The 20,564-nt window shown below is 46.7% G+C and overlaps 1 protein-coding gene across 1 annotated transcript in view; it reads right to left on the bottom strand.

The window, feature by feature from the left end:
• Positions 1-20,564, bottom strand: part of adcy2b (adenylate cyclase 2b (brain)) — a 796,633-nt gene that overhangs the window by 416,799 nt on the left and 359,270 nt on the right. The window contains exon 5 of the mRNA XM_070879907.1: positions 16,421-16,575. Coding sequence (XP_070736008.1) covers positions 16,421-16,575 — 155 coding nt within the window. The remainder of the gene's footprint in view (positions 1-16,420; positions 16,576-20,564) is intronic.

Genomic DNA, 20,564 nt, shown 5'->3' with positions numbered 1-20,564 from the left:
ATGGACTGTGTACTGGAGGAGCTATCCCCCAATCATTTGGGACTCGGATACACCCCCCAGTAGCCAGAGCCCTAAGAAGGGCTCTCTGCACGCCACGGCCTAAGACACCATGGTCACCAGCGCCCCAATTTAAGTGGTTCAGCCCAGGGAGAGGGACCAGCCGTGAAAAGGTACCTAAAATCAGAGACCAGCCTGCGAGCAGGGACCCCCAGCCGGTAGTCTCGGGTGACAAGGGATCCCTAGAAGAGATAGTGGTGGACCAGACACCAATTGGGAGACCCCAGCCCGCAGCCCTCGACCAGGCAGAACCCCCAGGTGAAGAACTGAACCGGGCAGCCACCCCCAAAGGAACGGTATGCTGTAGCACCGGAGGGAACGTTCCCCCAATAGTGTGGGACTCAGACCTACCTCCGGTCCGGACACTCTGGGTCCTGCGGTACAGGCCGACTTACTACCGGCCCCGCTGGAAACCCAGAGGCCAGAGAAGAAAGAAGAAGGACAGGAATTAACCTGGCCACCCGCAGACGGGTGGCAGATGTACATATATAGTGCGATATGACTTTAAGTATGTTTAGTAAGGATCTAACATAGTGTAGGATTATCTGTGTAATGATAGTGACATATGTACTAGTTAGTGGGGTAAGAGAAAGAATCCACCTGTGCAGCTATTTAAAAGAGGCACAGGCCGGGTAACACCCGGGAGTAGGAAGAATCTACCAGTATAGCTATTAAAGGAAGCACCGGTAAGATAAGAGTAAAACGGCTGTGAGACAAACGTTAAAAGCAGACATCAGTTCCAAAAGGAACTGAATAAGACAGCCGGCCGATTAAAGACTGTATTGTGTGTCTAAGAAATGAGCCCAAATTGGAACTCGGTCACCTTTGTCAAGCCAGAGAGCTTTTCTCAGGGCTGGACAATCTGTTTTATGTGCCCCTACAGGAAGGAGAACAACATGAGAAGGGTCCTGTTCCTGCTCACCCTGATAAGGATAAGTAGCGGCGGCCGAGGAGATGTGGAAGAATCCCTCATTTGTGGGTGCTCAGGAGAAAGAGCACCGATCATGACTGCAGGGGGTGGCACACCGGGTGTGGAAGAGTTCGCCGTTTACGCCCACAAGGGAAGGTGGCCAGGGTGGCTGGGATCTAACTCCACCTGCTACTGCAGCCAGGAAGGATATACCTATGGGGAAGCGTCTGCTCCATGCCCCAGGATACAGGTTGTTGCTGCGCGGGTCAGTGTTATGGAGGGAAAACGGTTTGTTTGACTTGTAATGGAAAGATTCCCCTGGGTAGATAGTGGTGGCTCAGGAAGCTGAGCAAGGACGCGGGAGACCAGGAATCTGACTGGGAAAGACTCAGTAATGACACGTACCGTACCATCACGGGGACACGGGGAGGAGTGAAGGTGTGTTGGAACAAGTGGTGGGAGTCTGAACAGGGAATTTACGTTTGCATGTGGGGGTCAGAGGAGATCTGTCCCGCAGGCATATCAATTGTCTTCGCCATGCAATGGCACGATGAGGGGGAAGGGATGGAGTGGGATTCTAGCCTACACGGGTGTACGGTCCCACACTCCCCACTCCCAATTAACGCCACCGAACTTAGAGCACACATTAAGAAACCCCTGCCCACGACCCCACCAACATGCACAATAATAGAAAGGTGTCCTACCACCACCAAGGGACCAGGGAACAGATTAGTATTGGTACCGACCAAAAAGGTGTTATACCAGGAGGTACACTATGCAGTAGCTTCAGTTATCTTAAACTTTACCGAGGTGCACTTACCGGCATAGTGCTATACCAGGCCCTACTTAGAGAAATGTTCAAGAAATGTTATGAGTTAGACTTTGGGAATGTAGACAAAGTAGATCTATACACCCTACACACTAGGGACACCATGGGCATGGGGAGACCTAGAAGAGGAACCTTGAATGACATTTTTACTGCATGTAATGTAGAGTCCTCAGTGATAAATAGCCTAGATGATATAGACTGCAAACATGATAAATGGTCTAAAGAACCAACTGAGAAAGATCCTGAAACAGGAAAACGCAGTAGTAGGCTCAGAGCTACACGAGGACCAGGCTATGACGGTCCATTTAATGAAATTGTGGCTGAGCTGGAAAAACATGCACAGACAGTGAATGCACTCATACAGGAGGATAGAAATGCTTCCGACCAGGCTGCACAGAACGAGGTGCGCGTGTTGTATGGGGCATGGTTGTTGGGCGAGGGCCGCAACAACCTGGAGGATTTAAAACAAGGTTTAGTCCCCTCCTGGATCAGTAACAAGCACCTCGCAGCCCTCCACCCGTACAGTAATTCACTAAGCCTGTGCCAACTCTGCCTAGCCTCTGAAGCCTATCCTGTCCCAGTAGATTGTGGGAAATCTAACCACACCATCATGGGGATAGTACTAAGGATGCCGGTCATGCATAGGACTGCCTGACCCGCGCCGGTACACAGGGTGGAGAACACTGGAGTGCTTCAAGGAGGTGCACACGTTCATTTCACAGCGGTCCCACCCTATGTCATAAAGTGGGAGCACGCTATGATGGGTACTGACCTCTCCGGGTGCCGGAGCCGGGGTGCACACATAATACTGTGCCCCCAGCACTTGAGTGCCCATTCTAAGTCACAGTGTGGGTTTAAAGCTGCTGGCGCACAGCCTATTAACTGCACCATGGAGGTAATGACACAAGACCATGTCCCTCCACAGGTAGCATACATAGGGGGTGGGACATATTGTGTCACCACCAGTGCGCCCCACTACCAGCATGGACACTTCTGGTGTCTGGTGAGTAACAGCAGTTTTTGTTTTAAACCTGAGGCATCAGTTCAAGTGGCCCAGGAACGGATTGTTCCCATTCCTGAACCCTCCACTGTCCACCTCACTGTGAAGGAAAACATTACAAACCTGCAGGATTATGTTGTACATTTTGGCTATGCAATTCCCTCTCTACCGAACATCTTACCACTCTGCTAGAAGCCGTAGTGATCTCACAAAAACATTTCTATACTCTAGAACAGAAAACAATTGAGAAGGGAGAAAGATTCTAGAGATCACAATTCCGCTTTGGTGGGACATTTTCAGAAATATAGAAGTTCCAGCTGGATCAGAATAGCCTCCCATATTTTGGTTGTCTATCAAATCGCGATTATTCTTTACTTACGGTGTCTCACTTGCCGAGTGAAATGCAGAGGCCATTTGTCAGGCACCAAAGGGTGCTGCACGCTCCCTGGCCAAACTTGGGAATTGCACATGGAGTGATGACAACATATTACCATGTTTGATTTGTTTTAAGTTTACCTGCTGTAAAAACACCGAAATCGAGTGTTGTAAGAATGTTTCTTAAAAATGTGTTTGACTAAGTACCTTTATTTTACTTAAAAATGTGTTTGAATTTGTACCTTTGTTTTACTGTAAAAACGGAGTAATGGAGTTGTGACGGACCCCCTCTATGCTGTAATAGAATTGAAATGACTGTATTTATCTGTAAACTGCATTGCATTTCAAAGGGGGATGCATGTTAAAGTTTTAGCTAGGTAAATACAGGGATGGTTGACTCTCGAGAAATCAAGAATTTTGCTCGCCTAGCATGACACTCAAGTATGTAGAGTGTCACAGGGGGAACTGAAGGGTGCAAAATTCGGAGGAACCACCCCCCACCCCAAGTGTTTGGATTCATTGGAAAGGAAATTTTATTTGGAACTATCTACGAGAAAGTTTGAAATCCTAAAGTATACATGGAAGAAACTACGAACTTTAATCGAATTTGGGATTTTATGAGACAAATTTAGTCTGTGTGGGCAGGCTAGAGAACTAACTATCCTACAAAGAAACCAGTTTGAGTATTGAAGCTGGCTGGGGTATTGAAACTAAAGTAAATTGTCTGGAGAATTATTGAAACTCGAAAATCCTTCTCCACAGGGGATATTAACATAGCAACAATTAACCCAGCGATAGCTAACTATCAGTCTGAATCTGGAAAGCCATTTCAGCATATGCATAACAAACAAAGGCCCATCCAGCCCGCATGAAAAAAAACCCAAGCACAGACTGACCTTGCAAATACCAAGCTAATATTTCCATCAAGAAACAGATTTAGAAGATCAACACACCCGAGACAAGTTAACATTTTAATGAGCCCGCCAAAATATGACAAAGAAATATCAAGCCCGCCAAAATTTAAACAAAGAATCCAGGCTGATTTGGCGTGAAGATTAGAACAGCTCAAAACGTATAACTGGACCCTGCTTTAACAAAGGGTATGCTATGCAGTTGCTACTGCCTCAGAGACACTGCTAGGGACGCTTAGCAGAAGGTATGCACACAGCAACCTAACATCAAAAAGGGAGAGAGACCACCGCAGCAGTTGTAACTAACTTCTCCAGCCTCGACGTCCTAAAATCGGAAAAGAAAGGAAGAACATCACCATCGCGGCAGCAATCGACCACAGCCAACGTGGTACCACCAAAACCACCGCGATCGACCAACTTTGAAACAAAGCTCCACAAGGAAGAAACTGAAGAATCAAAAGTTTCCATTCTACAACCTAAGTCCTGACTACCAACAGGTGAAAACAATACCTAAAGAAACTTTAAATCTATTTCTAATGAAAGAAAACGTGTACTTACCCCATAAGTCCAAAACGCGCCCTACCGCATCAGCCGACACCACCCAACTGAAGATTGCGCAGTAAGAAGTCTTCTCCGACGTTCGGGGTACGGCAAGCAGAACCTACAGAATCCAGCGAACCCGAAATCGCGAAATATCGCCAACTGACCATAAAGGTTTGGTAAGCATAGTCCCTGTTTGCCCTGGAGTCTAATCTAGTCAGTGTTAGGTATTGGGAGGTGGTTGGTATATTATTCATTGTAACCCCTTTGAATGTATGATGTACTGTTCTTTATTAGAGTAATTATAAGTTTGACATTGTATTTTCTTGTCTTTAATAAAATCAAAGTTCTTTTGCACCAAACCAGTGGTCTCTTGCACTTTATCACATCCCCCAAATAAATCTAGAGTCTAGAACCCAAGGGAGTGGGAGCGATTCGAACCGCTCAGAAGGTCAGAGGTGAACCTGACCCCCAAGACCACCCTTTACAAGTTACATACCTACACCAAAGAGCTCATACCAGTGATCGGTAGTGCAGCAGTAAGAGTGTCGTACGAGGGAGTGGTTCATGATCTACTGTTATGGATTATCCCGGACAACGGCCTATCGTTATTCTGCAGGAGTTGGCTCGAGAAAATAAAATGGAAAGGGTACGATAACAAAGCTTTGTCATCAGCGGATGATGATTTGTGTGCTCAAGTGCTGAGCAAATTTCCCTCACTATTTGAACCGGGAATTGGCAGCTTCAAGGGAGCCACGATGCAGATTCACCTAGGCCCAAACGCAAGACCCATCCATCACAAAGCCAGGGCGGTCTCGCACATGATGAGAGAAAAGGTCGAGCTCGAATTGGACAGGCTACAATGAGAGGGAGTCATCTCACAGGTCAAATTTAATGAATGGGCCAGCCCCATTGTTCTGGTGTTAAAGAGCGACGGCGCGGTCAGGATTTGTGGAGACTACAAGGTCACGATCAACCGAGTTTCGAAACAAGATCAGTACCCGCTACCGAAAACTGATGACCTGTTTGCAACGCTTGCCGGGAGAAAATCGTTCACCAAATTGGATCTAACATCGGCCTACATGACACAGGAACTGGTTGGACCATCAAAGAAACTTACGTGCATCAACACACACAAAGGGCTGTTTATTTACAACAGGTGCCCTTTTGGCATTCGTTCGACGGCAGCCATATTTCAGAGAAACATGGAGAGCCTATTGAAATCCATCCCCAGGACCATGGTATTCCAAGACCACATCCTAGTCACAGGTCGTGACACCGCCGAGCACCTGCACAATCTGGAAAAGGTTCTGCATCGTCTGAACAAAGTGAGATTCAGGCTGAAACGTTTGAGTACGTTTTCATGGCACCAGAGGTCGAATTCCTTGGACGAAAGATTGCTGCAGACAGAATCAGGCCTACAGACACGAAAACAGAGGCCATCAAAAATGCGTCCAGGCCCAAGAATGTGACGGAGCTGCGTTCGTTCCTGAGATTTCTCAACTACTTCGGTAACTTCTTACCTAAAATTGAGCACAGTATTAGAGCCTTTGCACAAGCTGCTCAGGAAAGGAGATGACTGGGTGTGGGGTGAACTTCAGGACAGAGCCTTTGAGAAGGCTAGAAATCTGTTGTGTTGCCACAAGCTACTGGTACTGTGTGACCCATGCAAGCGTCTAGTTTTGACCTGTAATGCGTCGTCCTATGGGGTCGGCTGCGTACTCCAGCAAGCCAATGAGTCAGGCAAACTACAACCAGTTGTATACGTGTTTCGAAGTCTGTCCAAGTGGAAAGAGCCTATGGCATGGTAGAGAAAGAGGCTTTAGCATGTGCTTATGGGGGTTAAAAAAAAATGAACCAGTACCTGTTTGAGCTTCGCTTCGAGCTGGAAACCGATCACAAGCCGCTTATATCATTGTTCTCGGAACATAAAGGTATCAATACCAACGCATCGTCCCGCATCCAGAGGTGGGCGCTGACTTTATCTGTCTATGATTATTTCATTCGCCATAGACCAGGCACCGACAACTGCGCTGATGCATTGAGCCGGTTACCGTTGCCCACACCGGAGTTGGAAATGCCAATGCCCGCAGAGTTACTCATGGTCATGGATGCCTTTGAGAGTGAAGGGTCATCTGTCATGCTCAACATGCTTAAGACCTTGACCAGCCAGGATCCGACGCTCTCGGTTGTAAAACGTTATGTGCTGAACGGGGACTGGTCGACCATCCACAAGGAATGGGTGATGAAACCAAACCGTACAGCCATCGCAAAGATGAGTTTTCCATCCAGTCCAACTGTTTACTGTGGGGTAATCGTGTTGTAATGCCCAAGAAAGGCAGGGCGAGATTTGTACGGGAGTTACATAGTATGCATCCCGGTATTGTCATGATGAAGACCATCGCCAGGTCCCATGTTTGGTGGCCTGGCATTGACTCGGACTTAGAGTCATGCGTGCATCAGTGCAGCACTTGCATGCAGTTAAGCAATGCCCCAAAGGAAGCTCCGCTCAGTCTGTGGTCATTGCCATCCGAATCGTGGTCTAGAATCCACATCAACTTTGCGCGCCCCTTCCTCGGTAAAATGTTTTTTGTGGTGGTGGATATATATTCCAAATGGATAGAATGTGTAATTATGTCATCCAGCACTTCCACTGCCACCATTGAGAACCTGAGAGCCATGTTTGCCACATATGGTCTGCCAGACATCGTTGTCAGTGACAACGGACCGTGTTTCACGAGTTCATGAAACGCAACGGCAAAAAACACGTGAGGTCAGCCCCGTTCAAACCCACGTCCAATGGTTCAAGCGGAGCGGGCAATTCAAATCATCAAGCAGAGCCTGAAACCGTAACTCACGGTTCCTTGCAGACACACCCATCACGCATACTGCTCAGTTATAGGACAAGGCCACACATGGTCACCAGGGTCCCGCCTGCGGAACTATTGATGAAGCGAGGCTTCAAAACCAGGCTCTCTCTAGTCCATCCTGACCTTAACGATCATGACGAAACCCGACATCAACGCCAGCAGTGGTATCACGACCGCGCCGCAGTGTCACGCGACATATCTGTAAATGACCCAGTGTATGTACTTAACCATGGTCAAGGGCCTAAGTGGCTCCCGGGCAATGTTATGGATAAGGAGGGTAACCGGGTGTATATGGTTAAGCTCGAGACTGGGCAGATGTGCAGGAAACATATTGATCAAATCAAGCTAAGACACACTGACAAACTGGAACAGTTGGAAGAAGATACCGCGAGCTTAGACGACCAACCAACTCATGTCCAGCCATCGGAAGAACCCACTGTGGTCAACGCCCAGTCCCAAGTCGTGAGAGACTCGGAAAGCACTGGAATTGTACTGAGACGGTCAACCAGGGAGAGAAGGGCTCCGGACCATCTGAACTTGTAATATGGACTTGTGCCAAGAACTGGGGTGGGGGGTGGGGGTGGGGGTGGGGGGAATGATGTAATGTATGTACATAATGTCTGCCCACCACCAGGGGACACTACTGTCGGAGGTCCTCGGGTCATAGGTACATGCATACTGAGCCCGGTATATAACCTGAATTTCCCCTTTGTATCTTCACTTCTGGAAGCTATTAAAGACTGACCAGGTTACACCTAGTCACTGGCTCACAGTACGGAGCTCATTGTATCATTTCATACACCACTGACCCGATTATGAACAGCAGAGATTTCGGCCACCACCAAACTGTTCACCTCCCGTCTCCGAAACTTTCAATTGTGTTTTACTATTTCTAAATGACCTTTGTATATTGGTTATACCTTTTGAATTAATTTGCTCCTGCAGTTATAATAGTTGACCGATGGATCAATTAATAATCAGATACAGGTCACAGTAACTATCTAGAAAGCTGGATATACATTTGTAGGAAAAGCTGTAAATATTTTAAAGTATTTTTATATAAAATATAGGTTTTGTTCCCTCCAAAACTTTTACCTTTTATCTCCATTTCCCAAAATGGCCCCATTAACGCCGATTTCGATCGGACTCGACTAGGTAAAGCAAGCTTTTTAAAAATGGTATTTAGCACTGTCCTTAAAAATATCCTTATTGGGGAAACTTGCAAAAATGGCGTTATCATTGAGTTTGACCCCGAGTGACGTCACAAAAATGGATCTTAAAAAAAACGGCCCTTATTTTTTTAACGATGACATTATACCATTGGCGAAACTAGCAAAATCGCCTTAAATTTATTTAGCTCCAAAAAATGGAGCTAAATCGATTGTACGGTGGCACATTTCTGGCGCTATAGAGTACAAAAGTAAGGAAGTTATGATGAACCTTTACAAAACGCTGGTTCGGCCTCAACTGGAATATTGTGTCCGGTTCTGAGCTCTGCACTTTAGGAAGCATGTGAAGGTTTTAGAGAAGGTGCAGAAAAGATATACGAGAATGATTCCAGGGATGAGGGACTACAGTTATGTGGATAGACTATAGAAGCTGGGGTTGTTCTCCTGAGAGTAGAGAAGATTGAGAGGAGATTTGATAGAGGTGTTCAAAATCTTGAGGGGTCTAGACAGAGTAGATGGAGAGAAACTGTTCCCATTGGCAGAAGGGTCGAGAACCAGAGGATACAGATTTAAGGTAACAGGCAAAAGAACCAAAGGCGACAAGAGGAAAAACTTCTTTACACAGCGAGTGGTTAGGATCTGGAATGCACTGCCTGAAAAGGTGGTGGAGGCAGACTCAATCATGGCTTTTAAAAGGGAATGATAAGTATCTGAAGGAAAAAAATTGCCGGACTATGGGAAAAGGGCTGGGAAGTGGGACTAGCTGAAGTGCCCTTGCAGAGAGCCGGCACAGGCTTGACGGGCCGAATGTGTGCAGTTGATGATGTCTTGCCATGGAAGCCAACCAGAGCCTCAAACCTGAGCGCCCGCTCATTCTGACTGCCATCATAGTAGACAAAGTTCACTTAATTGCCGGCCCTGGCTTGGAAGCAATCAATCAGCTGTCTTATGCATTTGTGTGCCGCCCAGGATCCAGAGGCAAAAAAGTTGAAGGCAATGGTGACTTTGTCAGCCACTGGTAAAGTGTGGCCAGCAGGTCCAGTTGGCAGCAGGTCATGTTCCAGCAGGCTGCAAATGTCTGCCACCACCTGCATCGACACCCTGAGCATCCTCAGCCACTGGTGTTCCGACATGTTGAGGAAGCTTATCCTCTGCATGTAGACCTTTTGTGCCAAGTATGGCCTCTTGCGAGCTGCAGTTCTGTGAACAGTAGGCTGTTGCTGGTGCAGGTCCTGCTACAGAAGCAATTCCACAGAAAAATCAACGCCTGGGCACTCAAAAGACCCAGTTAAGAGAGCCCTATACAGCCAGCGCCGCACTGCCAAGCTGGTGACCCTCGACGACCCCGAGATGCAGAGTGCCCACAGCACCTGGTCTGCCCTCAAGGCCACCATAACCAGCACTTGCGAAGAGACGATCGGTCACTCAACCAGGAAACACCAAGACTGGTTTGACGAGAAAGACCAGGAGATCCAGGAGCTAATAAACTGCAACCGCAGTGCATTTCTGAACTTAAAGCAGCAATGCAATTCAGGAGCATCAAAGCAGCTCTACAGACGGCTGAAGGCCGAGGTCCAACAAGAAACCCGCGACCTAAAGAATTGATGGTGGGTAGAGAAAGCACAGGAGATCCAGCAGCTGGCCGACAGCCATGACATGCAAGGATTCTTCACCGCAATTAAGTCCACCTACGGCCCAAGCACCCAAGGTCCCACCCCACTGCTGGCCAAAAATGGGGAGACACTCATTAAGGACACCGGGGCAGTCAGGGCCTATTGGAAGGAGCACTTTGAAGTTCTCCTTAATCGAGACTCTGCCTTTGACACGAGTGTCCTAGACTCCATCCTGCAACATGGTACCCGCCACCATCTCAGCAAAATCTCAGCCCTGCATGAGGTAGAAAAGGCCATCCGCCAGCTCAAGAACAACAAGGCGACGGGAGAGGATAGAATCCCTGCCGAGGCACTAAAGTATGGCAGAGAAATACTATTGGCACGAATGCATGACCTCATTTCTCTTATCTGGAAGGAGGAGAGCATGCCGGGAGATCTCAGAGATGCCATCATCATGACCTGAAGAGCTCCTCCCAGAGTCACAATGCGGATTCCTAGGGGTACAACGGATACGATCTTCACCGCGCGACAACTACAAGAGAAATGCAGGGAACAGCACCAAACCTTGTACATGGCCTTCTTTGACCTCACAAAGGCCTTTGACACTGTCAACCATAAGGGACTATGGAGCATCCTCCTCCGTTTTGGCTGCCCCCAAATGTTTATCACCATCCTCCACCTGCTCCACGATGACATGCAAGCCATGATCCTGACCAATGGATCCACCACAGACCCAATCCACATCTGGATCAGGGACAAGCAGGGCAGCGTCATCGTTCTAACGCTCTTCTCGATCTTCCTCGCTGCAATGCTCCATCTCATTCTCAACAATCTCCCCGCTGGAGTGAAACTAAACTATAGAACTAATGGGAACCTGTTCAACTTTGGTCATCTCCAGGCTAAATCCAAGGTCGTCCCATTCTCTGTCATCGAACTATAGTACGCGGATGACGCTTGTGTCTGCGCACATGCAGAGGTCAAACTCCAAGCCGTCGTCAACATCTTCACCGAGGCATATGAAAGCATGGGCTTTACTCTAAACATCCATAAGATAAAGGTCCTCCACCAACCTGACCCCGCCTCACAGTACCGCCCCCCCGGTCATCAAAATCCACGGCGCAGCCTTGGACAATGTGGACCACTTTCCATACCTCGAGAGCCTACTATCAGGAAGGACAGACATCGACGACGAGATCCAACACTGCCTCCAGTGTGCCAGCACAGCCTTTGGTCACCTGAGGAAGAGAGTGTTTGAAGACTAGGACCTCAAATCTGGCTCCAAGGTTATGGTCTACAGGGCAGTAGTGAAACCCGCCCTGCTATAGGCTCGGAGACGTGGACCATATACAGTAGACACCTCAAAGCGCTGGAGAAGTACCACCAGCGCTGTCTCTGCAAGATCCTGCAAATCCACTGGGAGGATAAACGCACCAACGTCAGTGTTCTTGATCAGGCCAAATCCCCAGCATCGAAGCACTGACCACACTCGACCAGCTCCATTGGGCGGGCCACATCGTCCGCATGCCCAACACGAGATTCCCAAAGCAAGTGCTCTACTTGGAACTCCCACACAGCAAGCGAGCCCCAGGTGGGCAGAGGAAATGTTTCAAGGGCACCCTCAAAGCCTCCTTGATAAAGTGCAACATCCCCACCAGCACCTGGGAATCCCTAGCCCAAGATCGCCCTAAGTGGAGGAGGAGCATCCGGGAGGGCGCTGAGCACCTCGAGTCTCGTCGCCGAGAGCATGCAGAAACGAAGCGCAGACAGAGGAAGGAGCGTGCGGAAAACCAGACTCCCCACCCACCCTTTCCTTCAACAATTGTCTGTCCCACCTGTGACAGAGCCAGCAATTCCCAGAATGGACTGTACAGTCACCTGAGAACTCACTTTTAGAGTGGAAGCAAGTCTGCCAGCTGCAGAACCTGTCCTCAAGATGAAGGAGGAGAGCGAGGGAGAAGGAGAGGGAGGGAGAAGAAGAAGCCACAATGTCACTGCTTCTGACAGTCACAGACACCAGAGTTCTGCAGCACACAATTCAGATAATGACCTCGATGGGGTGGCCTTCAGAAGAAGGGTGGTGAGCAAATCCCTCGATTTGCTAGGTGCAATGGCATGCCTGCCAGAGAGCCCCTTGGCAATGTCAAGGAGCATGGAGGAGTCTGCCTCCAACATTGGCTGGGACTTTGCGCAGAGCTTGGAGCCAATGATTTCTAGGCTGGAAATGATGGACAATTCCAGAAGAGACCATGGTAACACAACCACGATGCTGCATGTGATGGTCAATGTCATGGTTGTCATTGCAGCACAGGCGGAGGCAACATAATATCTGAGTGCTGCAGTGGGAGCGCAGGCTACACTCCTGCAGTCTCAGCTTGCTGCCACACAAGATCAAACTGTTCTCATGCAATCTCATCTTTCTGCCACCCAAGATTAGACTGTTGCCATCGTGGCTGGGTTTACCAGTGTCGAAATAAGCTTGCAGGGTTCACAACTGCCCAGCAACCTGCCCTCCAACAGATTGTTAGGAATACTGAGGCACCGACCCAGGGAGTGGCAGTGGGTCTGTGGAGCAAGAATCTGCTGTCCTCAGTCAGGATTTGACGAGTGGTATGCTACAAGGATCTGTGTTAGGGCCTCATCTATTCACAGAATTTATTGATGACTTAGATAATGGGATAGAAAGCCATATATCCAAATTTTCTGAAGACACAAAGATAGGCAGCATTGTAGTTAGTGTAGATGAAAGCATAAGATTACAAAGGGATATCGATAGATTAACTGATTGGGCAAAAGTGTGGCAAATGGAGTTCAATGTAGGCAAATGTGAGGTCATATATTTTGAACCTAAAAAGGATAGAACAGGGAACTTTTTAAATGGTTTAAAGCTAATAACAGTGGAGGTCCAAAGAGACTTGGGGGTCTAGGTACACAGATCATTAAAATGTCATGAACAGCTACAGAAAATAATGAAAAAGAACATAAGAAAGAGGAGTAGGCCATTTGGCCCTTCGAGCCTGCTCTGCCATTCAATAAGATCATGGCTGATCTGATCTTGGGCTCAGCTCCACTTCCCTGCCCACTCTTCATAACCATTAATTCCATTATCATTCAAAAATATGTCTGTCTCCACCTTAAATGTACTCAGTGAACCAGCCTCCACAGCTCTCTGCAGCAGAGAATTCCACAGATTTACGATCCTCTGAGAGAAGAAATTCCTTCTCATCTCAATTCTAAATGGGCGACCCCTTATTCTTAAACTATGCTCCCTAGTTCTAGATTCACCCACAAGTGGAAAAATCCACTCTGCATCTGCCTTATCGAGCTTCCTCAGTATCTTATATGTTTCAATAAAATCACCTCTCATTCTTCTAAACTCCAATGAGTATAGGCCCAACCTGCTCAAGCTTTCTTCATAAATCAACCCCTTCATCTCAGGAATCAACCTAGTGAATCTTCTCTGAACTGCCTCCAATGCAAGTATATTCCTCCTTAAATAAGACCAAAACTGTATGCAGTATTCGATGTGTGGTCTCACCAATATCCTGTACAGTTGTAGCAGGACCGCCCTGCTTTTATACACCATCCCCCTTGAAATAAAGGCCAACATTCCTTTTTCCTTCCTGATTCCTTGCTGTATCTGCATGCTAAAAAAGAAAATGGAATGCTGGCATTTATATCTAGAAGACTAGAATACAAGAGGTTGCAGCTGTATAAAGCCCTGGTTAGACCACACCTGGAGTACTGTGAGCAGTTCTGGGCACCACACCTTCGGAAGGATCTATTGGTCTTGGAGGGAGTGCAGCATTGGTATACCAAAATGATACTCGGACTCCAGGGGTTAAATTTTGAGGAAAGATTACAAAAACTAGGGTTGTATTCTCTAGAATTTAGAAGCTTAAGGAGTGATTTGATCGAAGTTTTCAAGAATTTAAGGTGAACAGATAGAGTAGATAGAGAGAAACTATTTCTGCTAGTTGGGGAGTCTTGGACTAGGGGGCATAGTCTAAAAATTAGAGCCAGAGGTATTAATAAAGGTATTAAGGGGTATGGGGCAAAAGCAGGTATATGGAGTTAGGTCGCAGATCAGCCATGATTTCATTGAATGGCGGAACAGGCTCGAAGGGCTAAATGGCCTACTCATGTTCCTATGACAGCATTCCTATTCCCACCACTGCCACTCCGCCATTGTCCTTGCCGCTGCCTGTCAGCCAGCCAGCCCAGACTACTGCCGCCCATGCAGAGGTGGTGCAGTTTACAGTCGGGTCTTCTAGGTCCAGAGCCATTTGAGGTCATCCTGCAAGGCCATCTGAAGTCTCCGCCACAGAAACTCAGCAGCCTTCCACCAGCCATGCTGCAGCCACTGGGAGAACACTGCATAGGTGCACCAGAGCAGGAAAGGGCACACGAACAACAGGCACTGTGATTGCACAAGAGTGATTAGTTAATATTGTATTTGTGAATTGATTATTGATCAATTTATTAATTTAGATTGGATTGTTTTGTGGTGGCTCTCAATTCAGCTTTGTGCCCAGGAGGACGCTGGGATATTCTGTGACAAAGGGATGGTATGATGGGGATGTGGTTGATGGGGATGTGGTGAGTACAGGGATCTGGAGTCTCATTCACTCGAATTGTAGTCTGATGAGGCATTCATTGACAGCCCATGTGGAAGGGGGATTTGCTGCCTGCCTCCTCCCTTCCTCCTCATCCTCAGGTGGTGCCGCAATCCCTGCTGATGAGGGTTGCGCCCTCATGATGGCCAAATTGTGAAGCATGCAGCAGACCACCATGAAATGGGACACCCATTCCAGCGAGTACTGGAAGTCTCCTCCCGAGCGGTCAAGGCAGCAGAACGATTGCGTCAGCAGCCCGATGATCTGCTCGATGATGTTCCCGGTGGCAGCATGGTGCTCATTTTATTTCAGTTCTGGGCACGAATATTGTGGTTGCAGAGGCGCGTCATTAACCAGGTGCAGAGCAGATAGACCTTGTCTCCCAAAAGCCAACCTTGAGTTTCATGTGGTGGCTGGCATCATGTCTACTGCCAGGATAGTGGGCACTGACCATCAGGATGCGCTGGGCATGGTCGCACAACAACTACCCATTAAGTGAATGGTAGCCTTAGCCATTATGGAAGATCTCAGGATTATTATACGGTGCCTGCAAAGTCATGTGTGTGCAGTCAATGATGCACTACACCATGGGAAGCCTGCTATCTTGCCAAAGCCACATGTGTGATCCTCTTGAGAGAAGAAAACGTAATCCCTTCTCCTGGTGTAGAGAGCATCTGTGACCTCCCAGATGCTGCAACGGATAGCGAACTAGAGATGTAAGCTATGTCTCCTGGTGCAGACTGGAAGGATCTGCTGGTGAAGAAACTGAGGGTCATGGTGACCTTGTGGACCACTGGGAGAGCCGTGGCCACCCTGTTGTGAGACTGCAGGTCTGTTTGCAGAAGGTGGCAGAGTTCTGTGACCATCTTCTTCTCGAAGCGGAGCCTCCTAGTACACTGATCTTCCTTAAGTGGTTCCAAGAGAAATGCTCTCTGAAGACCCTAAATGGGTAAGGCTTCCTGTTGAGAGCTTTCCTGGCCCTCCTCCCTCTGTGTGAATCTTCTCTTCTTCCTAGCTGCCTCCACTCCCTCTTCCAAAGATAATCGAGTGCAAGGGGGACTGTCAGTAGAGCCTCCATGAGACTGTGAGCAAATATTGTGAGCAGAAGCCTTTAAATAAGTATGAAAGTGTTCTCCACCATTTTATTAAGTCAAATCTTATTCCAAATGTTAAAAATAGAGCTAATACTGATAGGTTTATCTAGGCATCTGACTCGCTAAACCACGTGGGGATAAAATGAATCAGCCAGCCGACTCACAAAATTACTAAGCATAAAAATGCCTTCTGCATATCCTCATTTTAATCTGGATAGTAGTATGGATTGTGATATTATAAAGTGTGCTTTTCAAAGTTTACGATTTAATGCCTGAAGTGTACAGACAGAAAACATAACAAATGTGAAAAATAATCATCAGCAACTGGAACAACTGAATAATTTTACAAAATGATCCTTGTGGCATCATACTGGCGTAGGAATGTCAAGATACATTTTTTTATATCTGTTTCATAGTTTTGAGAAGAAACAAAAAGTACCTCACATGTGTGTGCCTCTTCACATACAAATTGTGAAAGTTATTTGTATTTTCCAGCTGGCAGTGACCAGACTTAGGTCCTTGTAATCGCTGAATGATTTCAGCCTTCATCTCCATGGCAATATGTGCAGGAAGCAACGACAGTAACAGACGTTCCTTTGGAAAGAGAGGGAAAAGAAAAGTACAAATTAAAATGTTGTGATGCTGCATTTTCTCATCTCTTGCTTGGAAACAGAGTGAATAAATGCACACAGATGAAAACCAATATACCTTAAATAATATTTTAATAGATTTACTTATGCAATTTTAAACAATTTTTGTACATATTACATTTAATTCAACGAAATTTCTGTGGGTGATATGGCAATCATAATTTTCTCTTTTATGCTAAATAGATTACAATGAAGAAAATATCAGTTTTGACGTGAGCAGAATAAACTAATTTCTCTAATGGGTAATTGATAAGCACATTTGCTTTCTGCTTTCACATCACTTTTGATCTCTCTCTCCACATTGAACATTTTTGCTACAAACCTAACATTAAAAAATGCAGCATAGGAAAGTACTTGCCTCAAAAGCCATCTTTCATTTTAACACTAAAATTGCACCAAACATACTTACGTTTTGAGAGATATGATATATTCTATGCCTTAACATCAAAACAAGCTCATCTTTTTCATGTGGTTATTAGTAATGCTGTTTGATCTGACTCAAATCAACTTCCTGCTGCGTTGGTTCTTTGGTTTGTTAAATCTTTGAATTAATTTTCATGAAAATAATTTCTAATTTTAATACATCGTGAACATAGAATATATGGAACAGATTAGAACAATTCCACTTTTATTGCAACCACTGACAAAATGGTCTAGAAATTAGATGATGCCTTGCTCGTTTCTCAGGCGCTTAAGTCTCCACAATGGCGGATAAGAAGCACGTGCTTATTTCAAGTAGAAGTACACTGCTCATCATATTGATATAGGCAAAAAAATAGGTGCCTGAAACAGGCTAGTGAAAGGGAAGGCGATCCGGAGGAGGATAATTAAGGAGCCTAATGCCTGTATCAGGCCCCCTGTGCAAAATTGTGTTGCCCTAAAGACAACTAGTGCCGGGACAGCTACATCATGAAAACCAGGTCTCCATGTGGCATAATCACCAGCCTTTAAAGGGTCCACTCAAGGCCATCACTAAAAAGTTTTAAGTTTGAAAAAATACTAATCTGAATGTAGAGCTGTGAGGAGCAGGAATGCATTAAAACCATAGGCCATTACACGCATCCTCACCAATTGCCATCTTGACCCCCCTCCTGATCGCTGCCTCAACCCTGGCCCTAATGTCCCGATCACTCCCCCCACCTCCCCAGCCCGATCAACACTCTCCCAGTCGCTCACCCTCCATTTCTGGTCTCAACCCCGTCCTCTTAAACAATGGCTTCCTTCTGTGCCATAAATTTCTATGATTATATGACTTCTACATGAGGATCGCTGCTGTCGATGCAGCGGCCTAAAAGTCAAAGCCTCTTCATCGGTGAGCTGCCTGATGTTGCCCAGCAGGTTCCTGCAGCTTACTGGTCTCAGTTAAATGAGGCCTAAGGCTCAAATGAGGTTCGCCTCTGGCCTACCCATTCAGATGCAGGAATTGTTCCTTATGCCCAGTCCATGCCGGTCTAGGCCATTAAGTTCAAATCAGTTCAAATATCATAATTCACATACATCTATATTGGGAATTAACCTGATATTAACCTGCTATTTGACAGGAGAGAACCAACCAGATATTCAATGCAAATGATACATTTTTATTTCTCCGAACTGAAAGTTTTCAAAGCACCCATTCTATTAACACAGAACACAGATCGTGGTTTATTTTACAAAACTGAATGAGATAAAAGTGCATGAGTATTTGAAGTTATAAATAATGCATGAGTCATTTTCCTTTTTTGAACAAAAACTACATACTAGTTTACGTTTAAGTTTATTCCCAGAAGAAGAAGATATCTATAGGGAGGCAGGGAGGGTGTGGGAAAGCCAAAAATGGCCAAAGAACCTGGCAAGACCAGGGAGATGGAGGTCCTGCTGATCTTAACGGCAGGACCTCATTATCATTCTTTTGTTCAGCTTTCTGCCTGGCAGTCTGCCAAATTGATAGCCTGGATGGCTGCCAGGAGGGAGATCCAGCGGCAGGAGACCACAGCTGGGGACCCTTGGGGATGATCCTTGACAATCGACAAGGGAAGGTCGGCCATCGTGGCTTGGGGGGGCGCGGTATCGAGATTGGTCACCATGCGGTGGGGGAGGGGGGGCAGTTGCAGGGGAGGGAGCATGAAGAGATCGGACATTGGGGCTGGAGGGAGAGAGGCCATCGGGGCGAGGGTGGTCAGTGATTGCAGGGGTGTGGGATGGGGGGTTGGGGGGTGGAGGGGAGTGGAGAAAGAGGCTGTGTTCAGCAGGGTGTGGCCGAAGGCTTTATTGAGGGACATGGTAGAACACTTGAATTCCTCCTGGCCCACAAGGAGTGATGGAAAAGTCATGTACCTTGTGGAGATGGCAGCTCCCACCTCCGTTTCAATGCCGGGTTTCCTGACCCCTGGGAAATCTATGTAGTAGCAGTGAATTTTAAATTAGGCTCCCAATAGCACTGTGAGAGGCGATTTGGAAATGTTAATGCCAAATTGGCCACTCCACAGCGGCACACTCGGACACTCCGATACACACTACCTGTCTGCCCCGATACACACTGCCTGTCATGCTGGAGACACGTTCCCCATATTTAAGCCTTTAACCCTTCCCCACACCACGACCTTCTCCCGCATATCATGGGGGGAGTTCAATATCGAAATCTTGGTGACTGTTTACAGAAGATTCATGGCCAGGCTGTCCATGCAGCAGCATAAGAGGTTCAGTCTAAAACAGGTCCATTCAAGGACTTAGCTGCTGCAAACCCACTTCAATGCCCAGAAGCTTCTATGAAATGCAGCAGCCACACACTACTGCCATTCAGGTAGCATCTAGGAGAAGTACAAGATTAGATTTCAGAGGTCACACATCATACGCTGGCATCAAGGCGAAGCAAAGTATAATTACACGTATGTATCTGGCATACAACTGGCTTAGACATCCACCACCAGATTTGGGTGGACGATGTCAGGTTCTACCGGGCCTCACTGCCCCCTCCTGTAGAATCTTCCCCAAAGGCAAAGATAACCCCCGGCTTCTTTTCTCCGTCCGTCACCTTAAACCCCTCTCTCCTGCCATTCCAACTTTAACAATAAAGGCAAGGAGCTCATGAATTTCTTTGCCACCAAGATAAAGACTGTCCATTCAGCTGCCTCTGCCAGTCTCCTCCCCTTCCCTGTTCATCTCATTCTTCTAAATACCTTACAATCCCACACAAGTTAGAAGATTTAAAATAATGGAGTAAATTTGGTCTTGAGCAATAGCACAAAATGGGCGGCAGAGAATCGGCAGCCGGTTTTCCACCACGTCTGATTTTCTTTTCCATTGATTTCAATAGAAAATAAAATAACGCGGTTGTAAATCAAGCTGCTGATTTTCTATCACCTGTTGCATGACAATCCACTACCAATTTCTTCTCCCAATATCTTTAAAGTTGCAGGGGAAGAAATTGAACCATGACAGCCACATCACACTATATTGCAGGACACTCACTGACAGACTTCCCTCTTTCTTCCAGGAATAGTTGGCATGTAACAGCAGGTAGCAGTATTGAACTGGAGGAGGGCAAGAGCGCCTTTATGTCTTAATCCTCATTGATAGAGAATTCAAGCAGGCTGCAAGGGTCTGTGAGAAAACACAGACCCCAGTCAAGGTGCCTACGTGTGAAGTGGCACAATGCATTAAGCCATAACTCACATTTGACATTTCAAGACTTTAGGCCAATTATGGGTTAATAACACATACTGTTGAATCGGTTGAGCCAATAAGGTCAAAGGGGGCGAGCTCACTATTGTAAATTGATCCAGGTATAAGTATAGCCATTTTTTGCCATGTGCTTCAGAAGGACAAAGACCTGGCAATCAGCCAGAAGCTTGTTTGCTGCTGCTGGAATAAAGTTACTTTAAACCTACAACCGGATTTAGCAACTCATTGAAAATTAAGAGGTCTAACAATTTTGGCATCACGAACAGGATC

This window comes from Pristiophorus japonicus, chromosome 5, assembly GCF_044704955.1.
Source record: "Pristiophorus japonicus isolate sPriJap1 chromosome 5, sPriJap1.hap1, whole genome shotgun sequence".
In the NCBI taxonomy this organism is placed as follows: Eukaryota; Metazoa; Chordata; class Chondrichthyes; family Pristiophoridae; genus Pristiophorus; species Pristiophorus japonicus.
This window is presented reverse-complemented; position numbering and strand designations above follow the sequence as displayed.